The 16,796-nt window shown below is 40.8% G+C and overlaps 1 protein-coding gene across 2 annotated transcripts in view; it reads left to right on the forward strand.

Annotated features, from left to right (window-relative positions):
* coro2ba (coronin, actin binding protein, 2Ba) overlaps window positions 1-16,796 on the forward strand; it is a 49,322-nt gene that overhangs the window by 19,470 nt on the left and 13,056 nt on the right. The window contains exons 1-2 of one of the 2 annotated variants that reach the window (XM_080884691.1): window positions 9,181-9,338; window positions 13,415-13,615. In XM_080884691.1, the coding sequence (XP_080740817.1) occupies window positions 13,415-13,615 (201 nt within the window). In that variant the 5' untranslated portion in view covers window positions 9,181-9,338. Of the gene's footprint in view, window positions 1-9,180; window positions 9,339-13,414; window positions 13,616-16,796 lie in introns of those variants that run through there. The other variant, XM_080884690.1, reaches the window with a different exon arrangement.

Genomic DNA, 16,796 nt, shown 5'->3' on the forward strand with positions numbered 1-16,796 from the left:
GCCAAGGTTCAGACAGTCACTGTCTGCAATGGAGAAGTCCTTGGCTCGGCAGATGGTCTGGCACTTCTCTGTCTAGGTTTGCTTTTTCACGCTGTCCATCTCTCCAATCCTGTGAAGAGAGACGGAGTGAGAGAACGAGCTAGTGAAAGGACATAGGAGAGAAAAGAGAGAGCGAGACAGACAGGGAAAGATCGAAGAGGCAGTAATACCAAAAGGGTGTTGAGTCCGTCTGGTGCTGGGTGCTGACACAGTCGGGCAGGAGTGCCGAGCATACTAAAGCTCTGCACTTCTGAACCTCAAAGCTGAGCGCTTCATCCAATTTGGAGTGAGTAGCTTTTCTCAGACATGTGAAAAAAATAATAAATACACTGTAGGCCTTGTGTGAGAAGGAAAAATCAGACGAAGCAGTTGATGGATTGATGTTTTTATGAAAACTGGTGGCTGGCCATCTGTTTCAGTCTGCCCATGTTGTAGCATCTGGTTATTTTTGCCTTCTGTTTTTTATATTTGCTTAAGAAATGTTGCAATGCACAATAATAGGCCAGGTTAGGCCTTTCTTCACAGGAGACTTTTTGGCTTGACATTCTAATAAAGCACATGTTTTACTCATAATATTCACGCCCTTTTTTTGTCTCTGTAATTTGTAATTCTAAAACTGAAGCAGCTTCTATTAATTCACATCATTAACGCTGGTTTCTCATGCCAACATGTCGAAATGTCTCCTATGGCAAATCCTGGTTATAGAGTTGTTTTCTGCCAAGTTTTGACTACGACTTATTTAAACTGATAGGAAACCAGACAAGCTCTTCTTTGTGTTTCTTCAGTGGGTAATCCAGAAATGTGTATGGTGTGCAACTAATTTTCTTCAATCCCCCAGTGTGAAAATGCTTTGTTTTGCACTCCACAACTAGCAAAGAAACAGAACACCAACAAAACAGCTCATCCACCTACAGTCTCTTAACTCTTTAGCATCAGACAGAACTGCTGTTTGTATCTGACTCAGAGGAGGGTGGCTCTGTGATTAGCACCGCTGCCTCACAGCGAGGGGTTCACTGTGGAATTTAAATGATCTCCACTAAACACAACTTTTCTGCAGGAGCTCCAGCTTCTCCCACCACCCCAAAAAACCTAGGTTACATCTCCAAAAGACCTAGGTGGCTGCCTGCACAGTGGCTGCCCACTGCTCCTAATGAATATGATTGATTTAATGCAGAGAAAAACATTTCACTGTAGCAAATCTAGGCATGAATAGCAACTTTCATCTTCCCTTGATTGTGGTGTCAGGTTCTTGGCACTCTCCAAGCGCTGTTATAAATGCCTGGTGATCCAAACCTTCTGCAAGTCAATATTCCCCATCAGCATTCACCAAAAGCAATACCTTAACAGATCTGAAATCATAACTCACTCACTGATTAATCACTCCACAGAGCTGTTCCTGTGCTCTTGCTTCAGCGATGGGTTTCAATAATCTGATGAAAGTGTTCCTTCATCTTCTGTCTCAGACTCTGTGCCATTTTTATTTTTTCCTCCCCGTTTTGTATCGCTGCCAGACGGCTTTCATTTCAGAGCTGATGCGATTCGTGCAGCGTGACATAAAATAACTTTTGCCCATACTGCTTCTGTCAAAGTTCTTTAAACACACAGGATGAATTGGTTTATCTGTTAGCTTTACACAAACAGATGTTCACCGTGTAAGATGAGATAACTCTTTATTGTCATTGCACAGTCATACATAGTACAATAGTACAATGAAATTGGAAAACTGTCCCAAGTCAGCACTACGTACAACAACACGACACGGTAACTTAACTTATTGATAAAATGAAGAATAAGTGTACGTGTATTGCACACTGTTATTATAGCACATTCAGTGTAATTGCACCTTCTTATAAATATAAATATTATTATTGTTATTGGTGCCCTGTTGAGGCAGCGCGTGCTGTACAGGTTCTTCTGGGAGAGAAGAGGATGTCCAATGATTTTTTTTGGGCCATATTAATGATAAAGGATGGAAACTGTGTATGTATTCAAACAGACTGTATATAGGCTGGGAGTAGTCGCTGTAATGTCAGCCATTGGTTTGTTAAGTCCTGTTATGAAGCACTGACCTGAGACTTTTTCCATCCATCCATCAATTTTCTTTATATGGTGGTTATATGGTTTATATGGTATATTTCTTTTAACAAATCAGTAACCAAAGGAGTCGCCCCCTGCTGGCCATTAGAAAGAATACAGGATTAAAGCACTTTTGCACTGGCCTAAAATGTTTTATGGATTTATTAGGTTAGTATTACTAGACATTTGTCCTTTTGCTGGATTGCTGTCAGGATGTTGTTCATTAAATAATGAAGCTTAAGTGCTTTTTGGGTGATAATATTTTAATCATTTGATGGTACAATAGAATCACGCTCGCTGTGTATGCGCGTGTGCTGCAGAGCAGGCAGGTGGTCTGACAGAGGGGAGTTAATCTCTGTCTGGTAAGAGCCTCCTCTGCTCCTCCTCTCTGTCTGCTTTTTCTTTTTTTCTTTAAATATTTCATCAGTCTCTGTCGCCCAGCCTGCCCTTTTCTTTCTCTTTATTCTCTCCTTTTCTGGTCTTCCCTTTCACCTCAAATACCTTATTCTCTCTCTTTTAGTTAGCTTTTATCTCTGGTTCTCTCTCTAGACTTTTCCTTCACCTTAAATCTGCAGCCCCCTTCTGTTATTCAGGGTGTGAGGCCCAGATCGCATCATTATGCTCCAAAAAGCATGTGGCAGAAACTCCTGGGGGAAAAAGAAAGGCAAGCACAGAGGGAGATTATTAATTTAGACCTTTCTTCTTGGTTTTGGATGACTGACCTTATAAGTGGTGCAGTGTAAAATGTGTCTCTGGTTTGTGTTTGTATGGAAAATATGGCATGCGTTAGTAAGAAGGATAAGCAAAAAGGCTCAGAACTTGTATCTGAAACTATATCAGAATATCTAGGAAATAATATAGAGTGTATCCATAGTAATTACATTACCTGGACGATAGCGCTGCTGCTGATAACAACCTCCTTTTACCCTCCGGAGGGATAGATGGATTCCGGGACACCCACTTCTTCGTGTACTTGTGCTCTGATAAGTGCCCTTGAGCTGTGTTTCAGTGTTTCCTGTCCATGGGCAGCGTGCTCTTTGCATTACAGCTGCTTAATGGGCCTGGCTAAGAGCAACCATTATCTGGGCTTCTGCATCTCCTGTCATTATTCTGAGTGATCCCCTATCATCAAGAAAGCACACTCCAAGAGTCACACAGCACTTGTTGTTACTGAGGCATTGACAGAGATTGATTCAGTGAGTTTCATGATCTGGTTACTATATGCCAAGACTAAAGAAACTGCGAGGTGTTCATCCCTGGGTATTGGCCGTGTAGGAGCCATATGAGTTGTTCCTTTTTTGACTAAGTGGGTTGGTTTAAATGGACTCACTGTATTGGTGCACGGGTGTGGGGCGTGTCTCATGGGTGAGGTAGTTGATAAATGTGGTTGCACTCACCTGTTCACAGCACCTGATGTTGATGAGCAGAAAGGTAGGGTGAGCATGAGGCAAAACTTTCTGTTGACCGCAGCTTGAATGATTTTGAGTTGCATGTGGAATAAAACGAGGAAATGATACAGAAGTGTATTTCATGCGTTTATTGTTGCGCGTCATCTGTGTCCTCATGTTTAGCCTGCCGCGGCCGTTGGTTGAGACGGAACAGGCCGAACTTTTAAACGAATGTGCCTGATTTATTCGGTCCTGTCTGATTAGTTACAACAAATATTTCCACAGATATGTTTTTCTCTCTACTGTGGCTTTTTAAGATGCCGTATGTCCACTTTAAAGGCTTTTGAAAGCTGGGGTCTACTGTAGCTTTATATGGTACACATGTGGAGTTTATGTAACAACACCCCACCTCATGGATACACCAGCTACTATTGGCTGAAATGCTGACATGAAAAATGGGAATATTTTGCCCCTTTGCCCAAACCTCGAGTCTTGCTGATGCTTTAATCTGTATTCTTCACTTTCTGAGAAACTCCAGAAATGATATAATAGAAATTAATGAGCAAGATAAATGGGAGCCAGTGAGTTCCAACAGCTCCTGTGACCCTTCTTTTTAACTGATTGAAATTAATGCAGGCTCAAATAAAAGATTAGCTTTCCAACATTCCTGAACAGGCCATCTGGAAAATCTGACAAAAACTCCAGATGGGCCGATTCACTTTAGGCTGCTGGAGCAGGTGTGTTAAATCTATTCTGTTCTGTTTTATTTTATTCCATTTGCCGCTCGCTCACAGCTGCTGTCCTGTGCTGCCTCTGCCCTTCCTTTACTTCTGTAAGTGTTAGGCTTCAAATTAACTTTGCATTCATGACTTCTGTGAAAACAATCAGAGTGCTTGCAGCGCTTTTTCTGGCTGCATCATATATTATAATTCAGTTTTGAGGTCATTTGGCGTGTCAGTGTGCTTATAGTATCTTGCAAGTCCATAAAGGAATGAGGGGCTAACCTCTCATTTCTTGACAGCACATATTTTCATTTGGGATTTTGATTCAACTGCTTACTTTGGATCTGTATAGATGATAAAGTTAGGTATTTACATGCATGTAAAAGTGATGAAGAAGTCCTGCACTCATCTTCGGTGACTGTCTTATCGTAGCTCTTGTTGCCATCTGCTCAACAGCAATGCTTGCTACCAGGCAAGACAGGCAACTGCTTGTGTGGGGCCCCGAGGGCTGTCAAACTTTAAAGTACAGCACTGGAAATGTGCGAAATTTGAAGTGACGTTAGACAAGAGCTGACTTCCCTAAGGGGGACCCACTATTCATTGTAAGTGGCACGCATGATTTTATTTAAACAAACCTAATAACAACAATGAAAGCCATCCAAACAAAATGAAGAGGCGTTATCCTTATGGGAGGGGAAAAAAGAAAGAAAAGACACGAAAAGGAAAAAAAAGCAAGACAGTGGCAAATAGAGCAGACAATAAGGGTTAAATATGATGCTAACTAATTGCTGCTAGTTTAGCCTTAAATGTGGGGGAGAGACACTTGAATAACATAACAATACACTAGCATCACATTATTTCATTTATTTACTTTGATGTTTAACATTAGTTAACTTAGCAGAGCTAAGCTAGAGTCTAGTGTGTCTGAGCTCTGCTGGCTGATGTGACCGATCCGTGAATCTAGAAGCGAGTAGTTACAATATTAACGCTTCATAACCACTCAGCTCACCTTGGGGCATTGTTACTAAAATACCTGTCATCTCTGCAATTTCTAGTTTTACCTGTCATTTTATAGGACTGTGTTTGACCTTGTTGCTGTCAGATTATTCATCAAATATTTGTGATGAAAGCTGGTTAGAGGGGTGCTTGTGAATTTTTGCATAGGCCTCCAACAGACACCAGAATTCTCGCTGCATTGTGTTTGATCAGATCTCTGAAGATGGCTGTTTGGCACTAGCTGCTGTTCTAAGCTGCTGTTTGTGGAAAAAGGGAAAAATGATGTCCTTTTGCATTTAGGTCATTAGATTTTAGGGCTGTGCGATATGACCAAAATCTCATATCCTGATATAGAACATCTATCATCCCGATAACGATATAAATCACAAAAAAATTAATATTTTCTGTAAATTCTGTGAATCTCGGGTAGGTGAAGTGTTTCCAGCTGGGCGCCGTGTACCTGCAGTCGAGTGTTTTAACCGATACATGAAACTACACATTTTTAGACATAGGTTGTAACGGCCACCGTTTTCTTTGTGAGTATTTATTACAGCGTGCTGCAGGGAAAAGCCTGTTCTTACGGAGCCCCCCAGGGGACATGGGAGAAAAAAAAATTACGGAGGAAAAAAAAAAATTAGGGAGAAAAAAAAAATTAAGACGCAAAAGTATTGCGAGATCTCGCAAAAGTAAGTATGGTGTTACCGTCGCTGTTGGACAACCCATAAAAACAGGCGCTTGTCTGTCCATAGTGTGGTTATATTAAATATAAGAGAAAGAGAGAACTTTAAGAAATTAATTTAGCCACTACAGTGACCATCAAAACGATGAAAAAAATATTGCCGTAAACAGTTTATTTTGCGACACCACAAAACAAACTATAGCGTAAAATGAAACTAGACGTTTTTATATCGTCATCTGATATATATCGTTATATCGAACAGCCCTATTAAATTTACATGGTAGTATATTTATTCTTTATTCTTCAGTTAATAAAAAGATGTAGTCCACCCATCTGAACTGGACTAAATAAATTTGGGACAGTTTATTGTGATTCAGGCGTTTATATGGAGGGCTTTTATCCAGTTTTGGCTTTTAAAACAGCGATAATTAGTATTATTATTGCAATGCTAAGCTTTAAGTAAATGTAGCCATTGTTTTCAGCTTGATTTACTTGATGCCCTTCCTTATATAGAGCCTCTGCAACCAGGCTAATCCCACTTCCTTTGACTCAATGCAATGCCAGCAAAATAATCAGAATTAACTCTATGCTGGAAGAAGTATTCATAAAAACTGTTTACTGATCCCAAAATATTTCTGTTAGATCAGAATGCGGGAGAGGATGTGCGTTTGTACTCAAACGTATTATTTTACTTACGCAACTAGCTTAGCTTCAGTCGTAAACATGTAAGAAAATCTGCACGAGGCAATGTTAGGATCAGCACTGCTGCTGTAAAGAAGATTAACATCAACCAATGATGCGGACTTTCAGCTGATAGCGTGTAAAATGGAAATACTTTGCTTCAATAATCTGCAGCTTCACAGCACACAAAGGCCTTTTTATAACCTCAACTGTCCCATCAGGCATCGCCATAGCACTGTAGAAAATATTTTAGCACTTTCAGCCAAGCTGTGATACTTCCTGTGTGACTCAGAAATACAGAGCCCACTTCACGCTGAGACACATTTTGGCTGAAATAACCAATAGTAAAGCTCTCTTTTTGTGGAGTTTGCTCCTCGCAGAGATGGGAAATCATCATAAATGACTGTACAGTGTCAGTGCCAAGGGAAAGGAAGAAAAGACCAAACATGACACGGTGGCTTGACAGGGCTTCAGTGCGTCTGAGTGACAGGACATGCAATCTCCCCGTGGATTTCCCTTTTGTGTCTCCTGAATGGGAACGCAGATGGTTCTACTTCCTTATTTGGCACCAACGCTGATAAAATCCTGATTGGAATATTTGAACCCTATCATTTGATTTAGTGTTGTATGGATTCCTTTTTAGGGTTTATTAGGAGTCAAAGAGCTGCTCGTTTCACTACTGCTGAGGCCAAAATGAATATTCAAAAGAGTTTTTATGTAGCAGTTAGACAAGTAGTTTCAGATTTTTGGCAGCTATTTAACTGAGAAACAAAAATCTGCTATTGCATATGAGGGGAAAAAAAAAACCCTCAGAAAGACAAGAGGGGTCTGGTGCTCACAAAGAGCAGCAGCATTGTCTTGAGGCAACATGTAAAAAGCTCAATAAACACACTCTTCTCTCTGGAGTGCTCTGCCTTGCAGCTATGAACACTATACTGAATGTATACTGGTACAAATAGACAACAAATGGTCAGGCATGGATGCAGGTGCAGAAACCAGCACAACATGCTCACACGAACACGCACCAAACTAAGAAGCCTCTGGATGTCTCTTTCACACTGAGCCCGAAGGGGCCCGTCCACATTTCAAATACACAGACAATCATCGAGGGAGGCAATTTTCACTACAACACCTGCTTCAGTATCGAACTGACCTTTTAGAGGGTGTATGTAGTGAAAGAGTGGAAGCTTGCACAGTTATCTCTATTTCCATTAAATCCTTAAATATTCTGTAGGTTGCAGACATTTTTTTGAGTTTACCAGTGTTGTTAAAACAAAACCCTTGAAGAAAAAATGTAATTTTAAATGTAATCATCTCTCCTGCTAGAGTCGACTTAAATGGGCCATAATCTTTCTACTTTCAGTTACTAATTAATTTAACAGGTTTTCATTTTGTATATCAACTGTTCTTCTTCTTTGCCTTCGCCGCCGCCTATCCATAATCTTTGTCCAACAACAACATTTTATCTAACTCTACCACCCAGTAATCCATTCATGGCACTTTATAATACGTTTTTTTTTTTAAAGTTTGTTACAGGAAATTTTAAAAAGAATTATAATATAAGTACATTAAGTAACCCAGCAGAAAAACAAAGTATGTAAAAAAAAAAAAAAAAAAAAAAAAAAAAAAAAAATTAAGATTAATCCACGCCATAATACAGCCCGCACCCCAAAAAGTACAGCTGCTCGTTATGTAAGGTGGGAAAGTGCTGTTTGTTTTTCTGCAAAGTTACCAGTTATGTGCTGACATGGCATATTTAGAAAGTAAATCTGGTTTGTTGCAGCCAAAAACCAAACAAAACAATATTACATTCAATCACAATCAGGTTTTTGTAGTCAGATGCCCACTTAACCATGTGACATTAACGTGTTGGCCATTTTGGACATGTGACACGGTAGGTTCAAGGAAATAAGGCAGCAGTCACACAGCCCAAGATATTGGATTTGGGAAAAATAAGTATTTCGTGACTGGATGTTGATTGGCTGCCAGAAGCTGATGAGCAAGCACTTGGTGACAGTGGGAAGGAAAAACTCCCCCCTGCACAAACAGGCTCAGGGAGGGGCGGCGATCTGCTGTGGCAGAAAAAAGGCATGCTGTGGAAGAGAGCTAGAGCTTAAATATCTAGATAAGCTGGATGTAACTGTTTAATTGAAGACTTGTTTAATTGTGGTGTCTTCTTCATTTCTTGTCTGTGAATATTTCAAGTTTTACGCAAAATTCCTGATTGAATTTTACTGTTTCTGTTAGCTACAAAGTCCACAGTTGGGAGAAACGAGATTAAAAGGAAAAAGATATAAGGGCTGAAAAACTGTAAGCGTTGCTGGGAATCCGCCAGAAAGGCCTTCTGATTCCAAACAAGCAGTGGGTGGGAAAGGAAAGAGGATGAATGGGTACTTCTCTGCTAGTCTGCCTGAGCTGGAGTTTCAACTGTAGTGGACACAGAAAGAGATGCAGAGGGCTGACTGAGTGGCAGGATGGAAGAGAAGGGTAAGAGGAAGAGGAGGGGGGTGCTGGCCCCTCAGCTATCAGTGCTCGTAGGAGGAGAAGAGGGTGGGAAGAGTGAATTTTAAAGGGGAGGGCTGAGAAAAACATGAGAGAAGGAGGTAGAGTAGACACAGGCCGCCAGCTTACATTCGAAAGGGAAGGAAGGAAGAGAGAAGGTCCTGCGGCTTGTGTAGATAGGAGGGTGGATGTTTGCAATCTCAGAAAGCAGCAGGAACACTGTGACTGGAGTGTCATTATAAGGACACTTGTAAGGTAAGGCGACATTTTCAGGTGTGGAATTAAAATATGTGATGTTAATGAAATATGAAAGTGGTGAGAGTGAAGTTTATATGATTCAAACTTGGCACAAAAACCTTCATATTGTGAAAATCTGCAAGTCTGCAAAGTCCTGAAGGATTCACAGTGCATACCGCGAGAAGAACTCATGCTCACAACCCACAAGTCTTGTGATATGATGGATACCAAATCATTTCTTGACTTGCTGTCTTTCTGTGTATGTGCATGCTCTGCTCATGATCTGCGTGTGAGCTGGTGTGCCGCAAACCCTCGTGAGATAAGAAAGACACAAACACGCTCAGACAGACATCCTCTCTGTGCCATACGCCGGGGACCGATGAATGAGCATCCTTGTAAAGAGAGCTCAAAGCGGACGACTCTCCTCTAACTGTCCCTTAGGCCAGTTTCTGCTGCTCTTCTGTTCCACATTAATTCTTTAACAAGCAGCTACTATTGAGCTTACACAGACCTAATATTGTCGGATCTTTACTTAACAATGTGAAGTTCTTGGAGACAACTGCTTTTTTGAGCTGGAATTAAAAGGATTTGAATGTTCGTGTGAATGTTAAATAAAGAATAAATGTTTTAGTTTTCATACTCCTGAATATGATAGGAGCAAAATTCATGCCTGCACTTTAGAGTTTTCTTTATATTCTGTTATTTTAGACCGTGCATGTGGTTCAGCTTGCTCTGTGATTAAAGGTGTTGTTTTAAACCTGTGGCTCGTTCCCCACGACAGCCACAGTCCTGCAGTGTCTGCCAATGACAAGCCAGCACTTTGCATGGCAGCACAGCCTCCACTGGTGTGTGAGTGAGAGAATGAATAGTGAGAAACACCTGCTTTACATTTACCATTACCATTTGGGTTTTTGGGTCTGTTTGTATTGCCGGTACAGATTCACATAGCTAATCTAGCATCAATAAACACCTCGGACGGTTTATGGTTTTAGAGAAGATTAAGCATTTTTTCTTTGTCTTATATTTGCTCGCCTCAGACAGCTAAATCACAGTAACCCACAGAAAAACTAGTAATATAAAATAAACGTATTTTCCTGCCTACGTTTGATTTATACGGGGTATAATTCATGCACTATCTTGAGTGTTGAAGTGAGGAGATGGAGGTCAGCCACACTGTAGCCTCCTGGATGCTACTTCTGCTGTCCAGTGAGAAACAGGAAAAGACAACGGTAGCAGCATGGTCAGGGCATGTTTCTATTTGCATGCATACACCCCTCCCACCAGTTCCCCTCCTTATCCGCAGAACAATGCTGAATAGAGGATTGCCTGATGTCATCCAGAATTGCAGCCACTGATCTGACAGCGGTCATAAATTCTCTTCCTCCAGTCCCCATCGCAAACTGATATAGTCTAGATTAAGTGTCACTAAAAATATGTCTTTGAACAGATCTCCCTTCAGAGAATTTTTTTTAGAAGAAATTCTATAGCCACATTCATTCACCACAACTTCTGTCCCGTTGGGTCAAAGGTCATTTAACATCCTTGTCCTGTGGCTGAGTCAACTGTTAAATCCCTATGCAGAGCCAGACCATAGCAAAAATCAAGCACTCCACCAGTGCATTCTTGTGGTGAAGTGGCAAACAAAAGAAGCATCTTGAGTCAAGACCAACCACTTCTCTTTTGTTGTGAGCAGCAGCTGCAAACAATGGTTGCTATTCTGTTGTACAAGATCCATCTGAACCAAAAATAGAGTGACAAACAATAGAATATGGTGTGTTTGTCAGAAATGAATGATTTTTGTTCTTGATTGAGATTCAGTTTGGTTTTGTTTTGTTCCACGCGTTAATCACTGACTCTGTGGCAGCGTGGAGTAGCATGAAAACATTTTCACCCAGTTTTCACCCTTCAAAAGTCTCACACCCATGACCAGTTTGGATGATTTCCCACAACTGTATGTGTGACTCTTATCATATGTGCACAGATGGGACAGCCCACCCTGCAACTGTGCTTGGAAGATGGGGAATTTTAACACAATCATGATTATGCGTGCATGTTTTCTAGCTTCTAATCACCAAAATAAGACATTTTTTCCATTTTCTATTTACATTTGTCTTCTCTTTTTATATAGACTGTATATAAACAATGTCATCATCCTGATTAACTAGCTTGTAAGCTGTCCTTTTTGAAGCCTCTCCATCTATCATTATGGTCAATAGTCAAAGGAGCTTGCAAAGAAAAGCGTCTGGACTTCTTTAAGTTGCTTGAAGACGTTTCACCTCTCATCCGAGAAGCTTCTTCAGTTCTAAGGTCAAATGGTGGAGAGTCCCAGATATAACCCTAGTGGGAGAAACCCCCCACAGAGGGACAAAAGGACCCCCTGATGATCCTCTAATCGCCTGAGCCAAGGTGTGAAACTGGGTGTGGGTCCCAATCAGCCAGAGTTTCGGTGTGTTCATTGTGAAACCTGGCCCCACCTTATCATGCAAATTCCTGCAGTCAGATGGCCCAGGATGTGAGTGGGCGTTAAGGCATCTGGGAAGGGATCTCAAAACTGGATTATAGATGGCAGAGAGTTGGTGTCGTAAACCACCGCCTCTGTTCAAAGATGGTCGCTCACAGTGGACATAGATGCTTCTTTCACTCCTCTTTCAAACCATCTGTGCTCTCTGTCCAAAATGTGAACGTTGGCATCCTCGAAAGAGTGTCCTTTATCCTTAAGATGCAGATGGACTGCTGAGTCTTGTCCTGTGGAGGTGGCTCTTCTGTGTTGTGCCATGCGCTTGTGAAGTGGCTGTTTGGTCTCTCCAATGTAGAGGTCTGGGCATTCCTCGCTGCACTGTACAGCATACACCACATTGTTAAGTTTGTGTTTTGGCGTTTTGTCTTTCGGGTGAACCAGTTTCTGTCTGAGCGTGTTGCTGGGTCTGAAATACACTGGGATGTCATGCTTGGAGAAAACTCTCCTGAGTTTTTCTGATACACCGGCTACATAGGGGATGACAATGTTGTTGCGTCTGTCCTTCTTATCCTCCCTCGCTGGTGTCTGGTCTTCTTTTCTGTGCCTCTTTGCTGACTTTAAGAACGCCCATTTAGGATAGCCGCACGTTTTGAGTGCTTCCTTTACATGTGTGTGTTCCTTCTTTTTTCCTTCAGGCTTAGAGGGAACATGTTCTGCCCGGTGGTGTAGGGTCCTAATTACTCCAAGTTTGTGTTCCAAAGGGTGATGGGAGTCAAAGAGGAGGTACTGGTCCGTGTGTGTGGGCTTCCGGTAAACTTCGATGTTGAGTTTGCCGTTCTCTTCAATGTGCATGGCGCAGTCCAGGAAAGGCAAACAGTCGTCCTTTGTGTCTTCCCTGGTGAACTTGATGTTTTTATCCACAGCGTTAATGTGCGCAGTGAAGGATTCCACTTCTTGTGTCTTGATTTTGACCCAGGTGTCGTCCACATATCTGTACCAGTGGCTGGGTACTCTTCCTTTGAAAGAGCCAAGAGCCTTCCTTTCCACTTCCTCCATGTAAAGGTTGGCTACAATACGTGACGCGGGGGAGCCCATGGCACAGCCATGTTTTTGTCTGTAAAAGCCTTCGTTGTACTTGAAATATGTAGTGGTGAGGCAGAGGTCTAACAGTGTGCAGATCTGATCGGGTGTGAAGTTGGTCCTGTCCTCCAAGGAGCTGTCTTCTTGTAGTCGTTTTCTGACAGTCTCCACTGCCTCCGTGGTGGGTCAATACCATCTTTTTATTTTTTTTAGCTAGAAGTGATCATATTCTACAACAAGGGTAAATGCTAGGTTTTCAACTAATGCTAGCCAACTTCGTCAGAGAACTGCAGCCATAAACAAACACAGATGCATCCCAATTATTAATTTACAAACCAGTACTAGTATTTCACGCAACAAAACTCCAGTGTAGACATCAGACAATCGTTTAGTATAATTAGTCGCAAAACACATCATGTTATTTATCAGATTACTGCCTTCACTAGAACTAGTTTCCTGAAATGTTAGGCTTTTTCTCCCCTGTTTTATATCATTGCGTTTTATAACATCTTTGATTTTTCAGATTGTTTATCTGTGACACATCTCTCTTTTTCAGATGTCATGGCGTCCGACGTACCGAAGCTCCAAGTTTCGAAATGTCTATGGAAAAGTAGCCAACCGGGAGCACTGCTTCGACGGTATCCCCATCACCAAGAATGTCCATGACAACCACTTCTGTGCCGTCAACTCCAAGTTCCTGGCAGTCGTCACAGAGAGTGCCGGCGGAGGCTCTTTCATTGTTATACCTGTATCCCAGGTAACACTGAATTAGCTCTTTGCTCCTATATCCTTCAGAATAAGAAAAATGAGTAAATTTTACAAAGTCAAACACAAATAATAGCGTGAGTAACTCATAATTAAAGAGAAATTCTTGCAGGATAAATCTGCATTCGTATGCATTTTTTCCTCTTGCTCTGTAAAATTTCTGTTACTTTAATCTTCTTTGACTGCACAGTGAAATCGGCAAGTTGTAGAGCTCTTTCCACACAAATGAAGCACAGTTTAACTGCCACTGCAAAGCCAGAATCTAAGGCCAGCATTGTAACTGGGTTGTGCTGCCAGTAGCACAATATAAAGGCATAGTGATATTGCTTATAAACACTGCAAAAGGTTTCTGTTTGCTGGAAAGTTCAAAATTCCTTTTCTTATTATGGGAAAGGGGATTGTGCCTGTTCTCAATGATATTTCATTTCACACTTAGCAAACAGACCGTGCATCACTGCTTTTTGTAGGATATACAGGATGCAACACTAGTCCTGATTTGAGTAGCAACGGTAAATAGCAGCAGTAAGAAAGTGAAAAAGTTAGCTAAGAACATGTGTTCATGTAAATTTTACTGAAAGTTGTTCCCACATATTATGTGTGTTGGTTATTTTGGGTTTGATAAAAAGTTTCTGATGATCATTTTGGGGTCTTCAGTCACATCCCAATTGTTTCCAGCTTTATATCAATTGATAGTGTGTTTGTGTGAGTTCAGTGTAACTTTTCAATAAGGAGATGTTTTAGTTTGAATGTCATTCCCATTTTTAGATGGCTTTGTGGGCCTTACAGAGTGCTTTGCCTCTTTAAGAGAGACCATGCCAAGGTGCTTGCAAAGCTCTTGGCTGCCAAGCAGGGTCAAGTCTGGTTGTTATCAGGCAGTAGAAGCATTCAGTAAGCTGAACAGTTTTGCTGTCCGAAGCAGAGAGACTTCAGCTAGATTTTACGTCACATCATCGTGAGCTAACGTGTTCAGTCATGGAAAAAGACCGCCTGTGTGTGCATGTGGGCGTTTGCTGTTTAGCTTATTAGATACTTGGTGTGAGTCTCTCAGATGATGTCATGCTTTTTATGCATACTCACCCGTCACAGCACTGGCCAGAGGTAATTATGCTTTCTGAGCTGCCGGTTTTGTGAAGGTCACATCTCAGGGGCAACTCTGTTTAATAATGCACTGATAATGTTTTATACAAAATAGGTCGAAGGTTGATTTTTCTGGTGATTATTCAGTGCCTTAACACAGGTAGAGAAGGGGTGATTGTGATCAAGTTTCGCACAAATCTTGGGTCAGTGGTGTAGTTTATTTATTTGAAACATTGTTTTAATGACTGTCAAGGCTCCAACTTTGTTTCCTATTAGAATCTTCTTTTCTGGTCATAAATAAAGCATAAATGTACGTAACACCTGTCATTAAATGTATTTAAGTAGATCTATTATATGAGCCTGGTTATGTGTGAATGTAAAGTGCAGCTGAACTGGTAGACAGAGCCACAGAGTGGTATTTCTAAATAAATCAAGTCCATTGATCGTCAGGTTTGGAAAGTCCAAAGCTGATGATGGCGTTATCACAGAAAACTGAAGCAATCCCTGTTGCCAGGATGCATAACTTTATATACAGATGTATCGAGTACATAATGTGCACATACACTTAATAAGGCGTTTCATGACTTTTGTCCAGTAAAGTTCTGCAGATCTGCTGTTATATAAATAGATAAACTCAAAAATATGGGTTATATACACCATATATATACATAATGTTTGTATACACTTTTTGTTTTAGGTACACTGTGAAATGTTACATTTAATGGAATCTTTGGTAATCAGTTTACACCAAGCACATTTTCCATAATGTTTAATTATTTGAACAAATAAACCTTTGACTGTATATAATTCAGCTGCTTTTTACTCCAAATAATTGCTTCATTTTTATGAGTGCAGAGAATCATTTTTCAAGTGATTGGTTTTGTCTGTTAATAAAAGTATTTTATTTCCAATAAATTTAATTAGGACAAGATGTTATCATTTTGTTTATCCATGCTGCTTCAGGTAGATTCATTAGAGTCTTTAAAACTGGTGAAGCTGTAGATAACAGTCAGGGGTGTCTTAGAAGTCTGTGCAGCACTGTTTATTTAGGCTTTTCAAGGAAGGATTCAGTGAAACAATAACACAAAAATAAAATGAAAAGACAGAAAGAAAAAAGGTTGCTTCCACACATGGAAAGAGAAAGTCTGACAGATTTCAGTGACTAAAAGAAAGAGCTGAATGTTTTTCAGTCCAGCCAGTCAGTCCAAGAGGAAGTCTCGTGAGTCAGAAAATTCACACACAGTGAGCATCAAAATGAAATGATTATGGCAGCAGTTTTATAGAAACTGTATTTTGTGACAGGAAAGAAATGTTTTTAATTATTAACCTGGGGGAAAATTGCAATAATCTAAATCTTTTGAATCTGAATCTCCAGTAACTATTAAAATCAAACAACCCAAAACTTGTATTTCCCCACTGTACTTTTGCTGCTGTGTGTAAAAACCCAGCCAACAGCTAGAACTTAATAGATTTCTTCCTACAATGAAAGTACTGGACTTGAGCGTTTGCTCAGGTTTCCGCTGAGTGGATAAATTCACAAGTGGCATTTATCATATTCAGCAACAGCACAGCTTCTGTGTGATGGAGGCTGCTGTTTAATGCAGGAAGGCAGACATGAAGTTTATTTTGTGTTTTCAATCTTATTTTACAGGCTTCACCTAAAATAAGGCAGCATATATAAGATGGCACGTGCTGTTGTTTGTATGAAAGGGGCCATTACATGGTTACCACAGGAAAAATAAACTTTTTATTTATTTTTTACTTCTTTACAAAAGGCACCCACGCTATTTCAAAATGAAGCTCTGGCTCCTCTGTTAGATAAACAGACCAATCTGTAGGGGTTTGGCTAATGGTGAGGTATGAGCATGGCAGACATATTATGATGACAGCTGGCGAGACAGCCATATGTTTGCCCCTCAGACAGAGTCGCTAGAAAGTGGATGGACTACTGCTGGCACCACCTGGCACACAGCCTGGCTCTGAAAATGACACACAAGGTCACAAACACCTCTTCATCACCTCAGACAAAGAGGCAATTGCAGTGGGTGTGGTGCGTTGTGAATCAACATACTATTATTCCTATTACTACTGCTTTA

This window comes from Rhamphochromis sp. 'chilingali', assembly GCF_963969265.1.
Source record: "Rhamphochromis sp. 'chilingali' genome assembly, chromosome: 6".
In the NCBI taxonomy this organism is placed as follows: Eukaryota; Metazoa; Chordata; class Actinopteri; order Cichliformes; family Cichlidae; genus Rhamphochromis; species Rhamphochromis sp. 'chilingali'.